This window comes from Canis lupus, chromosome 9, assembly GCF_011100685.1.
Source record: "Canis lupus familiaris isolate Mischka breed German Shepherd chromosome 9, alternate assembly UU_Cfam_GSD_1.0, whole genome shotgun sequence".
NCBI classification, from domain to species: domain Eukaryota; kingdom Metazoa; phylum Chordata; class Mammalia; order Carnivora; family Canidae; genus Canis; species Canis lupus.
This window is the reverse complement of record NC_049230.1, coordinates 32,896,837-32,914,283: the sequence shown is the minus strand read 5'-3', so window position 1 is coordinate 32,914,283 and position 17,447 is coordinate 32,896,837. Positions and strand designations below refer to the sequence as shown.

The 17,447-nt window shown below is 51.7% G+C and overlaps 1 protein-coding gene across 3 annotated transcripts; it reads left to right on the top strand.

Moving 5' to 3' along the window:
* Positions 1–6,491: 6,491 nt before the first annotated feature.
* On the top strand, positions 6,492–16,918 carry MPO (myeloperoxidase). Of its 3 annotated transcripts, none has more exons than XM_038547871.1 (14): positions 6,492–6,574; positions 6,774–6,851; positions 6,983–7,073; positions 7,355–7,530; positions 7,740–7,863; positions 7,977–8,106; positions 8,187–8,393; positions 9,242–9,560; positions 11,811–11,971; positions 13,306–13,561; positions 14,021–14,191; positions 14,795–15,032; positions 15,758–15,972; positions 16,820–16,918. In XM_038547871.1, exons 2-13 carry the CDS (start codon positions 6,776–6,778, stop codon positions 15,963–15,965), a joined length of 2,157 nt encoding a protein of 718 aa, XP_038403799.1. In that variant the 5' UTR covers positions 6,492–6,574; positions 6,774–6,775; the 3' UTR covers positions 15,966–15,972; positions 16,820–16,918. The 3 variants fall into 3 exon arrangements, with proteins under 3 accessions (XP_038403799.1, XP_038403801.1, XP_038403802.1); XM_038547873.1 differs by having other exon boundaries at positions 6,547–6,677; XM_038547874.1 differs by having other exon boundaries at positions 6,565–6,639.
* Positions 16,919–17,447: the final 529 nt, after the last annotated feature.

Below are 17,447 nucleotides of genomic sequence, written 5' to 3'. Positions count from 1 at the left end.
CACACACACAAAAATCCAGATGCTTTCGTGATCTAAATGTGAAAAATCAAAATACCCAGGAATGGCACTGCTGGGGATTTACCCCAAAGATACAGATGCAGTGAAACGCTGGGACACCTGCACCCCAATGTTTATAGCAGCAATGTCCACAATAGCCAAACTGTGGAAAGAGCCTCGGTGTCCATCGAAAGATGAATGGATAAAGAAGATGTGGTCTATGTATACAATGGGATATTACTCAGCCATTAGAAATGACAAATACCCACCATTTGCTTCGATGTGGATGGAACTGGAGGGTATTATGCTGAGTGAAGTAAGTCAGTTGGAGAAGGACAAACATTATATGGTCTCATTCATTTGGGGAATATAAAAAATAGTGAAAGGGAATAAAGGGGAAAGGAGAGAAAATGAGTGGGAAATATCAGTGAGGATGACAGAATATGAGAGACTCCTAACTCTGGGAAACGAACAAGGGGTGGTGGAAGGGGAGGTGGGTGGGGGTTGGGGTGACTGGGTGACGGGCACTGAAGAGGGCACTTGACGGGATAAGCACTGGGTTATGCTGTATGTTGGCAAATCGAACTCCAATAAAAAATATATACAAAAAAAGAAAAATCAAAATATAAGAATATACAGAATATGTTTATGATCTTGAAAAAGGGAGATCATTTTAAACAAGTCTGAAAAGGAAAATCCATAAAGGGAAAGACTGATAAATTTGGCCACCTCAAAATTAAGACCCTCTATCAGGGTGCCTGAGTGGCTCAGTGGGTTGTCTGGCTCTTGATTTTAGCTCAGACCATGATCTCAGGGTTGTTAGATGGAGCCCTGTGTTGGGCTCCTCATTGGGCGTGGAGCCTGCTTAAGACTCTTCCTTTCCTTCTCTCCCTCCCTCCCTCCTCACTCGCTCCCTCTCTAAAAAAAATAATAAAAAAAACTAAGACCCTGTAAAAAACATAAGTGAAAAAAGACAGACTGGAAAAATATTAACAAAATGCATAACAGCTAACAGATTAATTTCACTTCAGAATATATGGTAAATTTTACAAATCAATAAAAAGGATGACAATCCGATAGAAAAATGGACACTAAGCATAGGAAATTTACGGAAGAACTAATACAAATAAAAATATGCTGGCTATTAATTAAAGAAATAAAAATTGAGGGGTCCCTGGGTGGCGCAGCGGTTTAGCGCCTGCCTTTGGCCCAGGGCGCGATCCTGGAGACCCGGGATCGAATCCCGCGTCGGGCTCCTGGTGCATGGAGCCTGCTTCTCCCTCTGCCTATGTCTTTGCCTCTCTCTCTCTCTCTCTCTGTGTGTGTGTGACTATCATAAATAAATAAAAATTAAAAAAAAAAGAAATAAAAATTGAATTGATGTGATTCCAATCTTTGCCCTTGAGAATTTTGAGAAGTCTGGAGGACAGTTTGGTAATATCTATTTATTAGAAATTCTAAATGCACAAAACCTGTGGCTTTATTCTCAGCCTTTACGCCCTGGAGAATAGTGTGTGTGTGCGTGTGTACAAAGGCCTCTTGCTACACTGTTTTTAATAGTGAAAAAATGTAAATGTCAGCTTCCATCCAGAGCAGAATGGTCACAGAATGGAGGTATAGCTCAACTAAAGAATATACGTAAAAGTTAAAAAAAAAAAAAAAAGTGAGACTGTTTTCTAAGTAGTACACATAGGTCTGCAAGGCGTAGTTGAGCGAGAAAAGCATATTGCGCGGCAAAATGTATAATGTGGTATCATTTATGGAAAAATGAAGGAGAATGTTTCCTACAGATCCATACCATGAATGAATGTAAAGTAAAAGGTCGGGAAGGACAAACACAAAAATGACCGCGGTGTGTACGTCTGAGGAGTGGAAGAACGAGACTGGAATGAGGCATCGCGCAATAACCCTCATCTACAGGGAGCGTCCGCAGGATTTGTGAGATTTTTATTTTATTTAAAATATGTCCGAGTATTACCTGTACAATTCAAAACTAATTCTTTAACATGCAAAGAGCAAGAAAAGGTCTCTGGGCCGAGGGCAATTGCTGCACCTGAGGACTCATGGCCCCCCGCCCCCCACACCGCCTCCGCAGCTCCCGAAGCCTCTTTCCCTCCAACCACGCACACACAGGAAATCTGGCAGCAATCCCAACTGAACCGTTTCCTAAATAGTATTAAGAAAGAACAAGCTGTTTTGCAAGCAGTAGCAGAGAGCCCGTTATCCCACAGGCAGTTGGACTTCACCCTAGGGGTGGGGATGTTTGGGGAAGGTAAGTGGGGAGAAGGCAGGGCAGCAGGTTGTGGGGGCGGGATGCTCCCTCAAAGACTGTAGTCTGGAGACGTAGCAGTTGCCGCAGTGCCCCCTAGAGAACACCCCCAGCACGGTGACCAGGGGGACCTGGCGGAGGCAAGGCTTGTCTGCAATATTTCCTCCAGCAGATATGTTCTCCCTCTGGCTGCCCTGCATGTGAGAAGCCCTCTGAGCCTCAGATACACCCGGGCCACACCAACAAGGCCTACCCAGGGGACCCCACATGGGCGGCCTTGCAGTAATGCCTGTTGTCATTATTAGTTGACTGGTCACATGGTAAAGTCCCGGAGCATCTCAAGCCTCTGCACTGAAATGCAAGCCCACAGCCCCAGCCCTGAGCCAAAGGCAGGTGGTTTGGGGACTGTTGAGGATTCTTGAAAATTTTCCCACCTCCACATTGGTAGTGAGTAAAGGGCATTTGGACATCATTCTTTGAAAAGGTTTTATCTTAAAAAAAAAAAAAAAAAAAAAAAAAGGCAGCCCGGGTGGTTCAGTGGTTTAGCGCCACCTTCCGCCCAGGACGCGATCCTGAGACCCGGGATCTAGTCCCACGTGGGGCTCCCTGCGTGGAGCCTGCTTCTCCCTCTGCCTATGTCTCTGCCTCTCTCTCTCTCTCTCTCTCTCTCTCTCTCCTCTCTGTGTTTCTCATGAATAAATAAATAAAATCTTAAAAAGAAAAGGCTTTAGCTTTTTATTTATTTAGTAAATTTTATTTATTTATCCATGAGATACACATAGAGAGAGACAGAGACACAGGCAGAGGAGCCCAATGCAGGACTTGATCCCAGGACCCCAGGAGCTAAGGTAGACGCTCAACCACTGAGCCACCCAGGCTCCCAGATTTAGCTTTTTAAACATTCATTGCCTCATCGTCACCTGTGAGAAAGCAAGGCCGACCTGTCAACCCCTGCCTCTGAATCACAGCCCAGCTTTCAGCCTCTTGACCTGCCACCCCACTGTGCAGTGCCACCTCACTGACAGAGGCCACCCTCTACTCTGCTGAGGGAATGTTCTAAAATGTACCTCTGTACCCTTCACAGCCTTCATGGCTCCTTGCAGCCTTCAGGACAAGAACTTCTCAATAAATCAGCAAGAGTGTTAGGTTCCAGGCCCTGTCTCCCTGACCAACCTCGCCCTGCTTAATCCTTGCCCCCAAGTTAGAACTGTCTAAATGGAGCCCACTTGTGTCAAGGCTGTTGCCATGTCATTTTCTGGGCCCAGAATACTCCTCCTCCCTGTGTCAACTTCTAAACATTCTTAAAAATTGTCTCAAGCACCAACTCCTCAAGAAAGCCTTCCTAGGTACCAGTTGGTCCAAGTGCTGTTCTTTGATGCTTCCAAAGAACCCTACTCAAGGCTCTTACGGCCCATTAATTTGCCTTTCTGTCTTCTCCTATGCATTGCTTGAGGACGAGGCCTGCTGGTCGCTTGCAGGGGATGCCCAGTGACTAGCACAGTGCAAGAGCCATGTGCAAGGGCTCAGTAAATACTTGTTGAATAAATGCCCGAAAGAAAGGTCATAAATAGGAGGCAGAGGCCACTGGGGAATGAGTGCTGGTGTGGGAGGCAGATAAACCATAAGAGACTCTGAACTCTAGGAAACAGACCAAGGTGTGCTGGAGGGGAGGTGGGGTAAGGGGATGGGGTAACTGGGTGGTGGGCATTGGGGAGGGCACATGATGTGATGAGCACTGGATGTTAGATGCAACTGATGAATCACTAAATTCTATCCCTGAAACTATTACACTATATGTTAACTGAATTTTTTAAAAAACTGAGTTTAAATAAAGAATTTTTTTTAAGTATGCTGGTGTGGAAGTCAGGAGACCTAACAGATTATTCTGAACTCTGCCACACTGTAGTCTTTGGCACAGACACTTCCTTCCCTGGCTCTTTCTCATCTGTGCTGCAAGGGGCTTGTATTAAATGTCTCCTCCTGAGCTTTGACAATCCCCCTAAAAGAGTAGAAGGATGGTAATTGTCAGGGTTGATGAGGGCAATGGGGAAAAGGTGCTCTCATGCATGGCTAACGGGAGGGTGAGATACAATCGTCATAGGCCATTTGACAATTTTTTTTAAAGCCTTAAAAATGTTGATACCTGGGAGTGCCTGGGTGGCTCAGTCAGTTAGATGTCTGCCTTTGGCTTGGGTAGTAACCCCGGGGCCCTGGGATGGAGCCCTGCATAAGGATCCCTGCTTGGCGGGGAACCTGCTTCTCCCTCTGCCTCTGCCTGCCACTCTCCCTGCTTGTGCTCTCTCTCTCTTTCTGTCAAATAAATAAAAATCTTTAAAAAAATGATACTTAAATATGCAGCAATTTTACTTCCAGGACTTCTTGCCTAAGGAAATAAATGAAGATGTGACAGATTTAACCCCACAGACATTGATCCTAGCACTGCTTATAACACTGAAAATAGGAAATACCCAAGTATCTAACAAGAGGGGATTAGTGGTTAAATCCTAGTGCTTCGTGCAAAATATTATGCAGATATAGATATGAACTAAGTATATATTTGTTGACAGAGACATTCAAGCTAAACTGTTAAGTACTAAAACTAGGTTGTAAAGCAATATTTAAAGGATGTTTTTAATCACCATTTAAAATACATAGTATATCTACATTGTTATTATTGCATCAAATTATTAAATGGGGTTATAATATGAGTAGTGGGGTCATGAGAAATTATTTTCTTCCTGCTTCTTATTTGTATGAGAAATGACAAGCCTGGAAAGGAAAAAATTTACCTGTATCCTCACTTAATCATGAGAAATTTTGGTTTATTTTTATTTTTTCTTGTGTTCTCTAACTTTTCATTATAGAAATAAATTACTTGTAGGATTAAACAAGTATTTTCTTTTTTAAAAAATTATCTATTTATTTGAGAGAGAGAGAGAGCACAAGTGGGGGCAGGGTATCAGAGGCAGAGGGAGAAGCAGTCTCCCCACTGAGCAAGGAGCCTGATGTGGACTCCATCCCTGGACCCTGAGATCATGACCTGAGCTGAAGGCAGACACTAAACCAACTGATCCACCCAGGTGCCTCTAAAAAAATATTTTCAAAGGTACAAAATTCTGGAAGCTGATTCACCAGGAGCCACTTGTCCACGTTCACACAGAGCAAGTCACTGACAGAGCAAGGCTGAAATAATGGCCTCCTCTCTCATGGGCTCCACTTGGCTCCATTTCCTGCAGATGACAGGATCTGCGGGCATACCCGGAAGGTGTTCTGGATGTGTTGTTGTTCCTTGTTCTTCATCCAAGATGTGGTCTGAGCATAGAAGACAAGAGTGAGGGCAGGACGGTGGTTGGAATGGGAAACATGGCTAGACCAAACCTCATGGGAGCCTGACAAGGACCAGGGAGGTGGACAAGCATCGTCATTAGTCATGGGGTACTGGTCCTGCCCAAGAATGGCAGCTGCTTTGCCAGCATTCTTTAGGGGCGACACCTCCCCCTCTTGCATCTCAGACCAATCCTAAAGGTTAACCCCAGTCCTCCTAACTGCACCGATTTTGTCCCGGAGAGGCTGTGGGCTGTGTCACCTAACTGACCACTAACCACATCCAGCTCTGCTCTTTCCTGGTTTCTGAAATTCAGGAACGGATGGCAGGAGTGCTGAAGACAGTCTGCTACCCAAAGCTGAGAAGGGAGGCGGAAAGGGAGAGAGGAAGTTACCTTGGTCCCGAGCCTGTAGCCCCCAGGCTTTCCTATGAAACCCAACGGTCTCCAGCCAGATTTCCTGTGCCTTTAGCCTTTGCCAAGAATAGAGGGCTGCTAGGGGCCAGCATACTGTTGGTGGTGGGGGACAGCCTCCTGAGGCTGATGGATTATTACTCCAGATGTTCCCTACAGCTTCCCTCCTCCTCTGGGGTCACTCCATGTCCCATACTTCCTTAGGCTGTTGGTTCCTGACTTTTGTCCCTTTCGAAGGATCTCCAGATACTCAGTTTAACCAGAATTTTGGAGGGGGGTTATTTTGTCTATACCTCCTGGGGACAGCAGTGGTCTAAGCACATAATGGCAGCTAAGAAGCTCTGGGGTGGGATGCTAAGTTCAAAGTCTGGGCACAGCTCTAGTTTCTCTTCTTCTGTCCCTCTCTCCCATATGAGGGACTACCTTTTGGGCACCCCAACCCCAGTGGGGGAGGAGAGAGCATTTAGTATGGGAGGGGCTAGTTCCATCTGCCCCACCCCTCCCCACGCCCAGAGGACATAAAGGCCTAGAGTTGGCTGAGCCCCGTGGCCAATACCAGGTGAACTTCCAGGTAAGGCCCTGGAGGGCTCAGGGACTAAAGTAAAAGAGAGGTGCCTTGACTCCTCCTCTGAGGAGGTAGGTAGGACCCATTGAGGCTGGACTGGAGTATGAAGGTGGGATTGAGGGGCCAGGAGAGAGGGATGGGGGGGCTCTCTGCTCCCAAATGCACTGTGCGCTCAGGACTTACTGGGCTTGGGGTCTTGTTGCAGAGATGCTGCTGTTGCTGGCCCTCGCAGGGCTCCTGGCCATTCTGGCTGTGCCCCAGCACTCTGAGAGTGCCAATCCAGGTAACAGTGCAGAAAGAAGGGAAAAGGTGGTGTATTGGGGTGGTTCTGAGTCCCAAGGATCCCTTTCTTCAGCATAGACTGCCCTGGGCTCTGGGACCCATTCCTGACCTTGTGACCCCTGTTCTGGGCAGCTGTCCTGGAGGTGGAAACCACAGTGGTAATGACCTGCATGGAAGAAGCCAAGCGACTAGTGGACACAGCCTACAAGGAGCGGCGGGAGAGGTGGGGGCCCCACAGCTTTCAGAGATCCAACTCACAGGGGGCCTTGAGGGTGGGGAAGGAGCCCTCTGTCTGTCAGTCTTTGCGTCTCTGGGTTTGAGAGCATCTTCAAAACCATCCCTCCCCCCGGCCTTGCCTCTGTCTGGACACCCAGGTCCATACTCTGCTTATAAAGAGAAACCTTCTCCTGTCTGTGGGTCTCTGTCCGGCGCTCACCTGGGGCTGGGGCTGGGGCTGGGGCTCTGCGGAGTGTCTCTGGCCTCACTCCTCCCTTCTCCAAGCAGCATCAAGCAGCGGCTTCACAGTGGCCTGGCCAGCCCCATGGAACTCCTGTCCTACTTCAAGCAGCCGGTAGCAGCCACCAGGACAGCTGTGAGGGCTGCTGACTATCTGCACGTGGCCCTGAGCCTGCTGGAGGGGAAGCTGCGGCCTCTGTGGCCGCGGCCCTTCAATGTCACTGGTACAGTCGCCCCTACAACCCCAGTGTCCTGCTCCTCTAGTGACCTTGGTCATGTCCCAGTGAGCCTCCCCCCCTTTCCAGGGAGTCTTGGGTGCACGGGAGTCTGCTCTCCGTGTTCTCAGCCTGGGCCCCCAACCGACGCTCCCCAGCTTAGGATAGGAAATGGGGAGACTCGGCAACCACACAAGTCCCTCCTTCCTCGGCCCCAGATGTGCTGACCCCCGCCCAGCTGAATCTGCTGTCCAAGTCGAGCGGCTGCGCCTACCAGGACGTGGGGCTGAAGTGCCCGGAAAACGACAAGTACCGCAGCATCACCGGGCACTGCAACAACAGGTGCGGCTGGCCGCGGGCGGCCCTCGGCGGGCGGGCGACTGGGCGCGGGGTCTGCGGGGTCCCCCACAGCCCGCGGCGCCGCCGGGTGTCAGCGCCCGGTCCCCGCTCTGCAGACGCAGCCCCACGCTGGGAGCCTCCAACCGCGCCTTTGCGCGCTGGCTGCCGGCGGAGTACGAGGACGGCTTCTCGCTGCCCTACGGCTGGACGCCCGGGGTGAAGCGCAGCGGCTTCCCGGTGCCCCTGGTGAGCGCCGGCGGGGGGCGGGGGGCGGGGCGGGGGCCCGGGGGCGCGCGGGGCCGCCCCTGACGCCCGGTGTTCCGCAGGCGCGCGCCGTCTCCAACGCCATCGTGCGCTTCCCCACCGAGCAGCTGACCCCGGACCAGGAGCGCTCGCTCCTGTTCATGCAGTGGGGCCAGCTGCTCGACCACGACCTCGACCTGAGCCCGGAGCCGGCCGCCCGCGTCTCCTTCGTCACGAGTGTCAACTGCGAGATCAGCTGCGAGCAGCAGCCGCCCTGCTTCCCGCTCAAGGTGCTCCCTTCTTCCCGCTGCCTGCCCGGTGGGGACCGGGGGCAGCCTTCCTGTAAGCGGCCACCTCCCTCGGTGCCCAGAGTTCCTTCCCCAGCTCCTAGGAAAGGCTGGCCCTGCCCACCCCGCGTCCTCGCCTCCCTCCGACCCCGGCGAGTGGGTGCAGCTGCCCAGTCTCCGTCCTCCGCCCAGAGGGCCGCCTCCCCGCCCCTGCCCCGGCGCGCGCTGCCTGGGGCTCAGAGCCTGGGCTGTCGGGTGCGGGAGGGCTGGAGGGGACTGGCTGGTTGGGGCACATACCCAGTAGGGAGAGGATGAGAGAAAGGAAACAGAATGGCGGGGGGGGGGGGGGGGGAAGGAGAGGAGAGGAGAGGAGAGGAGCGGAGACGAAGAGGGGAGGGGAGGGGAGGGGAGGGGAGAAGAGAGGAGAAGAGGCAGGAGCCAGAATGAAAGACAGGAAAGGAACCGGAAGAGGCGGCCAACTGAGAGTTAGAGACCACATCCAAAGAACAGAAGAGGGAAGGGCAGACGGGAGGGAGAGAAAGGCAGTTTAGGCTAGGACTAGCCCGCCCTCCTCCAGGGGGCCTCACATCCTGCTTTCTGGAGTTCTGGCATTCTGCTGGTGCAAATTCAGGCAGTGATCCTCTGTAGCCTTGAGAGGCCTCCCTGCAGGCGAAGGGGGCCAGAAGTCCTGAAGAACCCTCCTTTTGGTGTCTGGGTCGCCCCCTCTGGGCCTGGGTTCTAGGCTGCTTTGGAGGTGGGATCAGGCCTTGGGGTGGGGGGTGGACAGGAGAAAAGTTATTCCTGCCCACTGCCCCTGCCCTTGGTGAATCGGCCCCATCTATGTGTCACAGATCCCACCAAATGACCCCCGCATCAAGAACCAACGTGACTGCATCCCCTTCTTCCGCTCCTCCCCAGCCTGCACAGACAACAACATCACCATCCGCAACCAAATCAATGCGCTCACCTCCTTCGTGGACGCCAGCATGGTGTACGGCAGCGAGGACCCTCTGGCCACTAGGCTTCGAAACCTGACCAACCAGCTGGGGCTGCTGGCTGTCAACACCCGCTTCAGCGACAATGGCCGGGCCCTGCTGCCCTTTGACAACCTGCATGACGACCCCTGCCTCCTCACCAACCGCTCTGCAGGCATCCCCTGCTTCCTGGCAGGTCAGCCCTATGGGGGAACCTGGGGTGGTGTGGGGTGCTCCGTGCTGGAGCAACAGGGGGCCTGTTTGTGAGCAGCCTGTGAGTTTGCATTTAGAGAGACTGTCCTCACCAACTTTCTGATATTAATCCAGTTGCCTTGGTGACAAGTTGGATGCAGGCAGAAAGCAAACAAACCAAAAACAACAACAACAACAACAACAAAACCCCCAAAACAAACAAAAACCCAATATCCAAACCCAAACCAAAATAAACAGAAAACAAAAACCCAAACCTAAGAAGGAGACTCAGGGATGGCTGAGGAGTCTCTGTCCATCTGTCCATCTCTTTCTCCAACTCTCCTTTTCCCTCTGGACTCTGGCAGAGAGTTGAGTCCCCAGGGATGGGTAATGAAAGGGACAGAGAGCAACATGGCATCCTCACTCTGTAGAACTACATCATCTGGTATGGTAGCCACTAGCCACACATGACTATTTTCATTTAAGTTTAAGTTGATTAAAATTAAATTTAAAATTCAGTTCCTCTGCTGCACTAGCCACATTTTAAGAGTTCAATAGCCTCATAGGCTAGTGGTTCCCTTATAGAGCAGCACAGATGCAGAACATTTTCAACAATTCAGAAAGTTCTATGGGACAGTGCTGCTCCAGAATACCACCTCCTGCCATCTTGATTCCCTGTAATAAGAAAGAGTGGGGTTTTAAATTTAAACACCTGGCAGTCCTGGGGATATGGTGGGGCAGTAATGGTGCCAGTGCCCCAAAATTTTCTGATGTTTTTTCTTCTTTATTTAAAAGATTTTATTTTATTTTTTAAAGATTTATTTATTTTAGAGACAACATGAGCAAGGGGAGGGGCAGAGGGAGAGAGAGAAGCAGACTCCCCACTGAGCGTGGAGCCCCATGCAGGGCTTGATCTCAGGACCCTGAGATCATGACCTGAGCTGAAATCAGGAGTTGGACACTTGACTGACTGAGCCACCAGGTGCCCCAGGGGTTTATTTTTAAGTAATCTATACACCCAACATGGGGCTCAAACTTACAACCCCCAAATCAAGCGTCACATACCCCACTAACTGAGCCAGCCAGGGACCCCTCCAATATTCTTTAATGTAAATCCAGTAGTAGTCCTGAGGCCCTTCTATTCACCTCTGGCCTCCCAACGTCTCCTCCTGATGGCTCCTGGTAGTGTCTACCCTGGTTGGGCCCTGGGGAGGAGAATCCAGGTCAGCTCTAGTCCCTGCCAGAGCCTGTGCTTTTCTGGGCTAGTGAGGGAAGAGCACCGCTTCTCAGACAGTTATGGCTGCCCCTATCATGGCATCAAGCTGCATGTCCTGGGCCTGGAACATCATGATCTCTGGCAGCTCATGGAATAGTAAACCTGCTCTCAAAGAATTTCTTTCCCACCAGCATCTGGAGCTGACAAAGACTGGACCCAGTGTCCTGTTAAAAGGGCCTGGTCCTAACTCTCTGGCCCTTCCAGAGAAGGGTTGGGGAGGACTAGGGAGCAGATATCTCACCTGGTTTTTTTGAACAGTCTCAGATGTAGACTATAAGCTTCCTGTGCCCTAGGCCCCTTTCCCCCCTACTCTCTGGATCCTGAGCAGGCTGCAAATTAGCATGTAGTAAGGATGGGGATGGCAACTCTGATCAGATGGTAATGGATTTCTAGAGTCCTGTGTTGAGAAGGATTCTGAGTTTGCATCCAATTTTAGCAGGAGAGAGTGCTGTCTGTATCATTAGCTGTCTGATATGATCATGGAAGTAGGGAGTGTCAACCTGCATGCTATTTTTTTTTTTTTTTTGCCTTCTCTGAATCAAGAGAATAAGTCAACCAGGCAGTGTTCATGGATCACCTACTTTGTAACAGGCACTGTGTTAAACTCCATGTACCTATGTGTGAGTTGGGTGGAGGGTCAGGTACTAAAAGGCACAAGCCCTTTAGTGGTCCTCATCCTCAAGGAGCTCCCAGTCTCAGGTACTGGAATATGGCAAGTCATGTGTTGGATCTGATGCCTACTGAATGAGCAACTTCAACCAGCAGTGCCCCTAAATGGAGGAAGAATTTATTTGTTTATTCATGGCAAACCAAGGCATCAAGAGAAGATGTCCTAGAGGAGGTGTAAACTGAGCATGGTGTGGGAAGATGGATGGAGAGGAAGTCTGGGTTTCAGACCTTGGCTGGGGAGGGAGTCTTGGTAGAGCCAGTCCTTTCTGATGGGATCTTAGGACTGACAGTAGCTTTTGCTTTCCCAAGGGGATACCCGCTCAAGTGAGATGCCTGAGCTCGCCTCCATGCACACGCTCTTTCTGCGGGAGCACAACCGGCTGGCCACAGAGCTCAGGCGCCTGAACCCCCGCTGGGATGGAGAGAGGCTCTACCAGGAAGCCCGCAAGATTGTGGGGGCCATGGTCCAGGTAGGTAGGCAGTCCTGAGCATTGGTGATGCCGGAGATCGTGCAGGCTTGGGATCCTAACTTGGCTCACCATACCCTAGCTATGTCGCCTGGGGCAAATGAACCCCATGAGCCTCCACATGCACATCCATGACATGGTAAAAATTAAATGATATATGTGAAAACACCTGGCAGATACTAAGTGCCTGACAAAGGTTACCTGCCTTCCATCCCCTCCTTCCTAGACTGGTTCTCCTTTCTCCTTTCCTATCAGCAGTTTCAGGAGGGTTAAGGGGGTGGATCCAAAGTGCTTGGTGCATAGTAGCTGGTCAGTAAATGCCTTTCCTTTCCTCACCTCCTCGAGGCACCTGGCCCACTCACCTCTTCTGTTGGCTCTATCATAGCTCACCCAATCTCCTCTCTCCCAACATCTTCCTCTTCTCTTTCTCCTTCCTTCTCCTTCTCCGTCTTCTTCCTTTTAAGATTTTATTTGTTTATTCATGAGACAGACAGACAGAGAGGCAGAGACACAGGCAGAGCAGGCTCCCTGCAGGGAGCCCAAAGTGGGACTTGATCCCAGGACCCCGGGATCATGACCTGAGCCGAAAGCAGACACTCAACCACTGAGCCACCCAGGCACCCCCTCTCTCCCAACTTCTGATGCTTCAGCACCCCCATCCTCTCCCCAAGACACACACACACACACACACACACACACACACACACACACCTTTTTCATGCTCTTAGACTCCAGAGGGGGAGAGAGTTGCAGGTCCTGAGGGTAAGTTTTGGCTTTGCACTAGGTACTTAAGTGAGATTCATTTAAGCCTCAAGAACATTCCAGACTCTAGAATCCTTATCTTTTCTTTTCCCTTGGAAAGCATCCAGAGTGGCCCTTTCCCTTTTTTATCTCCCCTCCTCCACAAACACATCCTGAACCCCACCATGAGCAAGTACTTGCTGGGCACCGAGTAATTTCAAGAGGAAGGAGATACAACCCTTGCCCTCAGTAGCTTATAAATTAGGAGAAAAAAGACCAGTAACTCGAGGGCAAAGGAGCTATTGATTAACAAAGCCCTTTGTTATTTCATCTTTTAAAGACAGACGGTGGCATAATTATCCTTAATTTACATTTGAGTGACAGGGCTCACAGAGGTTAATAACTGGCCCAAGGTCACACAGCAGGCAAGCGGTAGAGGTCTATTTATGCCACTTGGTGCCACTCTGTTAGACTGAGATCCAGTGCTGTGGGAGGTAACTCCCTGGCCGTAGGCAGTGGAGGGACACCCCCAAGCGGGCAGAGACTCTGCACAGAGGGTGAGTAGAAAGGCCCCTCTGAGCACGACTTTTCTCTAGATCATCACTTATCGGGACTACCTGCCCCTGGTGCTGGGACCACTGGCCATGAGGAAGTACCTGCCGAGGTACCGCTCCTACAATGACTCGGTAGACCCTCGCATCTCCAACGTCTTTACCAATGCCTTCCGCTATGGCCACACCCTCATCCAACCTTTCATGTTCCGCCTGGATAACCGGTACCAGCCCATGGGGCCCAACCCCCGCGTTCCACTCAGCAGGGTCTTCTTCGCTACCTGGAGGGTAGTGCTGGAAGGTGAGCTGGACCTAGGCCAGGAGACAGTGGGCTGGCAGCGGAGGATGTAGTGGGGGTGGCCTTGGCAACAGGGAGCGAGCGCAGGAGAAATCCTCTTCCTTCCATCTTTGGGATCCTACCTGATTTTCCAGCCTCAGTTCACTGCTTCTCTATGTAATAATAAAGGGTGAGTGGAGATGGCTCTTAGGGAGCTGCCTCCTTCCTGTGTGTCATGACTCTCAGTGACCCAGGAGCCCAGGGGCTGGGTGCACCCCAGCTTGCAAGTCTGAATGGCATTATCCCCCAAGACTTCGATTCTCCCAGTGAAGACCTGCCCACTGGGGCCACCTTGGCACCAGGAATTGCATGTGCCCAGCCCTTTCTGCAATCCTCTGTCTGCATCTGTTTTTTCCCCGAACTCCAGTCCGAGCCCTGATACTGAGCCAGAGCCTTCCCCACGTCTTGCTCCTCTCATCCCAGGTGGCATTGACCCCATCCTGCGGGGCCTCATGGCCACCCCTGCCAAGCTGAATCGCCAGAACCAGATTGTGGTGGACGAGATCCGGGAGCGGCTGTTTGAGCAGGTCATGAGGATTGGGCTGGACCTGCCTGCCCTGAACATGCAGCGCAGCCGGGACCACGGCCTCCCAGGTGAGGGGCTGCAGGAGCCCCCTGCCCCATCCCACCTCCCACTCTAGAGCCCTGCCCTCTGCAGTGCCCCCACCTGCCCAAGTGGGCTGGAAACCTGTCTCCCTCACATTTCATTTTCCTTCGTTTTACATGCACTTTGAGGGAAAGAGATTATTATCATTTCCATTTTACAGATGAGCAAACTGAGGCTTGAAGAGATTCAGAACCTGCCCAGGTTCTTCTCCAGCAAAGTCAGGGTTAGAGCTTGAATTTGAACCCAGATCAGCCTAACCCCAAAGTCTATGCCTACATTATGGGACAGCTGGTGTGGCTAAACCTTCCAACACACTTCACCCCTCATGGGTCTGTGAGCTTCAGAGGGGGAGCAATGAGATGTTCCTATTCTTGGATGCTGTAGGAGTTTTAGGCAGTTGGGAGGGCAAAGGAAACAGAGAGGGTCTTGGCCCTTCATTTCAGGGTTCCCTGGTGGCTTACAGCCTGGGAGAAGCCCCTGTGTGTCCTCCTCTCTCTCCTGTCCCTCAGTATATGGTAGACAGCCATGGTGTGTTGGGGAGCTGGGCTTTCTGAGACCCACCCACAGCCACCGCCGCCTCTCCTTGGCAGGGTACAATGCCTGGAGGCGCTTCTGCGGCCTCCCTCAGCCCAGCACTGTGGGTGAGCTGGCCACGGTGCTCAGGAACCTGGACCTGGCACAGAAGCTGATGCAGCAGTATGGCACGCCCGACAACATTGACATCTGGATGGGTGGGGTGGCTGAGCCCCTGGAGCCCAGAGGCCGTGTGGGCCAGCTCCTCGCCTGCCTCATTGGGACCCAGTTCCGGAAGCTCCGAGATGGTGACCGGTGAGGGGTGGTGAGCCACTTAGGCCCACTGTGTGGTCACAGGCCTCTTCCCCCAACTTCTTGGGGCCCCTACTTCCTCCTGTGAAGTGAGGGGCAGCAAGGGATCTGTGATTTTCCAGTGTGTTCCTGGCCCTCGAGGTCATCCTTGACGTGCTCTGAACCCGTGGGGGGTGCAGCCAGGAGGGACCTGGACCGCTGGTTGTGAAGGAGGGAAGACAGAGAAAATGCAACTTTACTCCTCTGATTTCAAGATGCCACCGTGCAGCAGTCGCTCACTGTTGAACAGTCCCCAAGGCGCTCTTAGTGTCATTTCAATGTGGCCCTGACATCTATCAGGCCTGGTTCTTATCTAGTTCATATTGTGTCCATGGGAAAGTTAGAGAAAAGTGTCCCTCTCTGGGTGGACACATTATAAACAGATTGATTCTCTGTGCCCCCATGGACACAGCCCCGGGCCCGGGCACAGGGCTCTGTGAGTGAGTGCGGGCCCAGCTCCCTGCGCAGCGTTGCCCGGGCCTTGGGGCCGCTGGGCTGACATAGGCAGAGCTGAGGCCAGCGGGCAGTGGCGTGAAAGCCCCTGGGCAGTCTGAGGGCCTGGAGCCCTCGCAGGCTGGGGAGTGGGTGTCTGGGGTGGTCCTTCTTACATCGAGGGTGTAGCTTGAGCCAGCAAACGCCCTTCTGCTGAGGACAGCATCAGTGCCACATCCTCGGGTATCCCCATGCAGGTTTTGGTGGGAGAACAGAGGTGTGTTCAGCAGCCAGCAGCAGCAGGCGCTGGCCAGGATCTCCCTGCCCCGAATCATCTGCGACAACACGGGCATCACCACTGTGTCCAAAAACAACATCTTCATGTCCAACATGTTCCCTCGGGACTTTGTCAACTGTAGCACACTCCCAGCATTGGACCTGACTTCCTGGAGGGACAGTAACTAGAGGCTGGGTAAGCGGGGGATGGGGTGGTGAGGTGAAGCATGGGCTGGCCACCTGGGGCCCCAAGGCTTTCCTTTTCTGAAGTGAGCCCATCCCTGTTCTGGCCAAGAAAATGAGTGACTAGACATCCATTCATTTGTGTGTGTGTGGTATGTGTGTGCGTGTGCAACGTATATAAATTGCATTTCCTATATGTGTGTTTTCTGTGAACAGGGGTGGTGCTTTGGGCACTGTGTATACGCGTCGTTTATATGAGTATTACTTGCTGTTTATGTATGAAGCATACGGAAGATAGTAGAGCACACTGGTGGGGAGCACAAGCTCAGGAGTCAGGTTGCTGGGTTCAAATCCTGAGTCTGCAGCTCTCTAGCTGTGTGATCTCCAACAAATGACTCAAGCTCACTGAGAAGCCTGACTTTTCTTCTTTGCGAATAAAAGCTGTCATGGCTCCTTAGAGTCTCCATTTATACCCTGTCTGCCCTTGGGGAGCTCACACTTGACAGCATCCAGGTTAGTAGGGTTGAGCCAGTGACCCCTGGAGGAATGATCATTGGCAGTGAGACCGTGTATGGTGGTTGAATTGTGGGTTCAGGTGAGCAGGCCTGAGCCAGTGGCTCCCCTCTTCCTTCTTTTTTTTTTTTTTTAAAGATTTTATTTATTTATTAATGAGAGAGAGAGAGAGAGAGAGGAAGCAGAGACACAGGCAGGGGGAGAAGCAGGCTCCTGGCAGGGACATGGGACTTGATCCCGGGTCTCCAGGATCATGCCCTGGGCTGAAAGCAGGCGCTAAACCGCTGAACCACCCAGGGATCCCCACCCCCCTTCCTTCCTTATGATGTTTTCTTGCTTATTCACAGGAACCCACCTGGAGAGGAAGTGGGGCCTGTTGGCCCTTTTGTACTGTTTGTTTGTACCTGATGTCTATGATAATAAAGTTCCACTGATGGGGCTCTTCACTCTGTCTGTGTCTGCTCTGTGGCTGGAGCCTTAGCATGAGGCTTGCTCTGGGTTCTGAATTTGATTTTTTTTTTTTAAGATTTTATTTATTTATGAGAGACACAGAGAGAGAGGCAGAGACAGGCAGGGGGAGAAGCAGGCTTCCCATAGGGAGCCCGATGCTGGACTCGATCCTAGGATCCTGGGCTCATGCCCTAAGCCGAAGGCAGATGCTCAACCACTGAGCCACCCAGATGTCCCTGTGTTCTGGATGTGAACCAGCGTAGTCTGTGCCTCCAAACTGGGAGTGGGAGTGTCCAGGAGTCATCCTTTGCTGAGCCACACGTGGAAGATAGTTCTTAGAAGCCTCTGGGCCAGCTCAAACCAAGCAGACCATCCTGACTCACCTTCCACCCATACAACTCCTGGTGGAACAGAAATTGTGGTCACCAAGCCCTTATATTCATTCATTGCTCTGGCAGAGGTTTGCGACCTGCTCACCCTGTGTCAGGGCTGTGTCGGGTGCTGGGAGATGGGACAAAATGCTGC

Coding starts and splice junctions, on each gene's coding strand:
- MPO (XM_038547871.1), top strand. CDS start 6,776: ATGCTGCTGTTGCTGGCCCTCGCAGGGCTCCTGGCCATTCTGGCTGTG. Junction 7,531..7,739: donor GCGGCCCTTCAATGTCACTG/GTACAGTCGCCC, acceptor CCTCGGCCCCAG/ATGTGCTGACCCCCGCCCAG. Junction 7,864..7,976: donor ACCGGGCACTGCAACAACAG/GTGCGGCTGGCC, acceptor CCCGCTCTGCAG/ACGCAGCCCCACGCTGGGAG.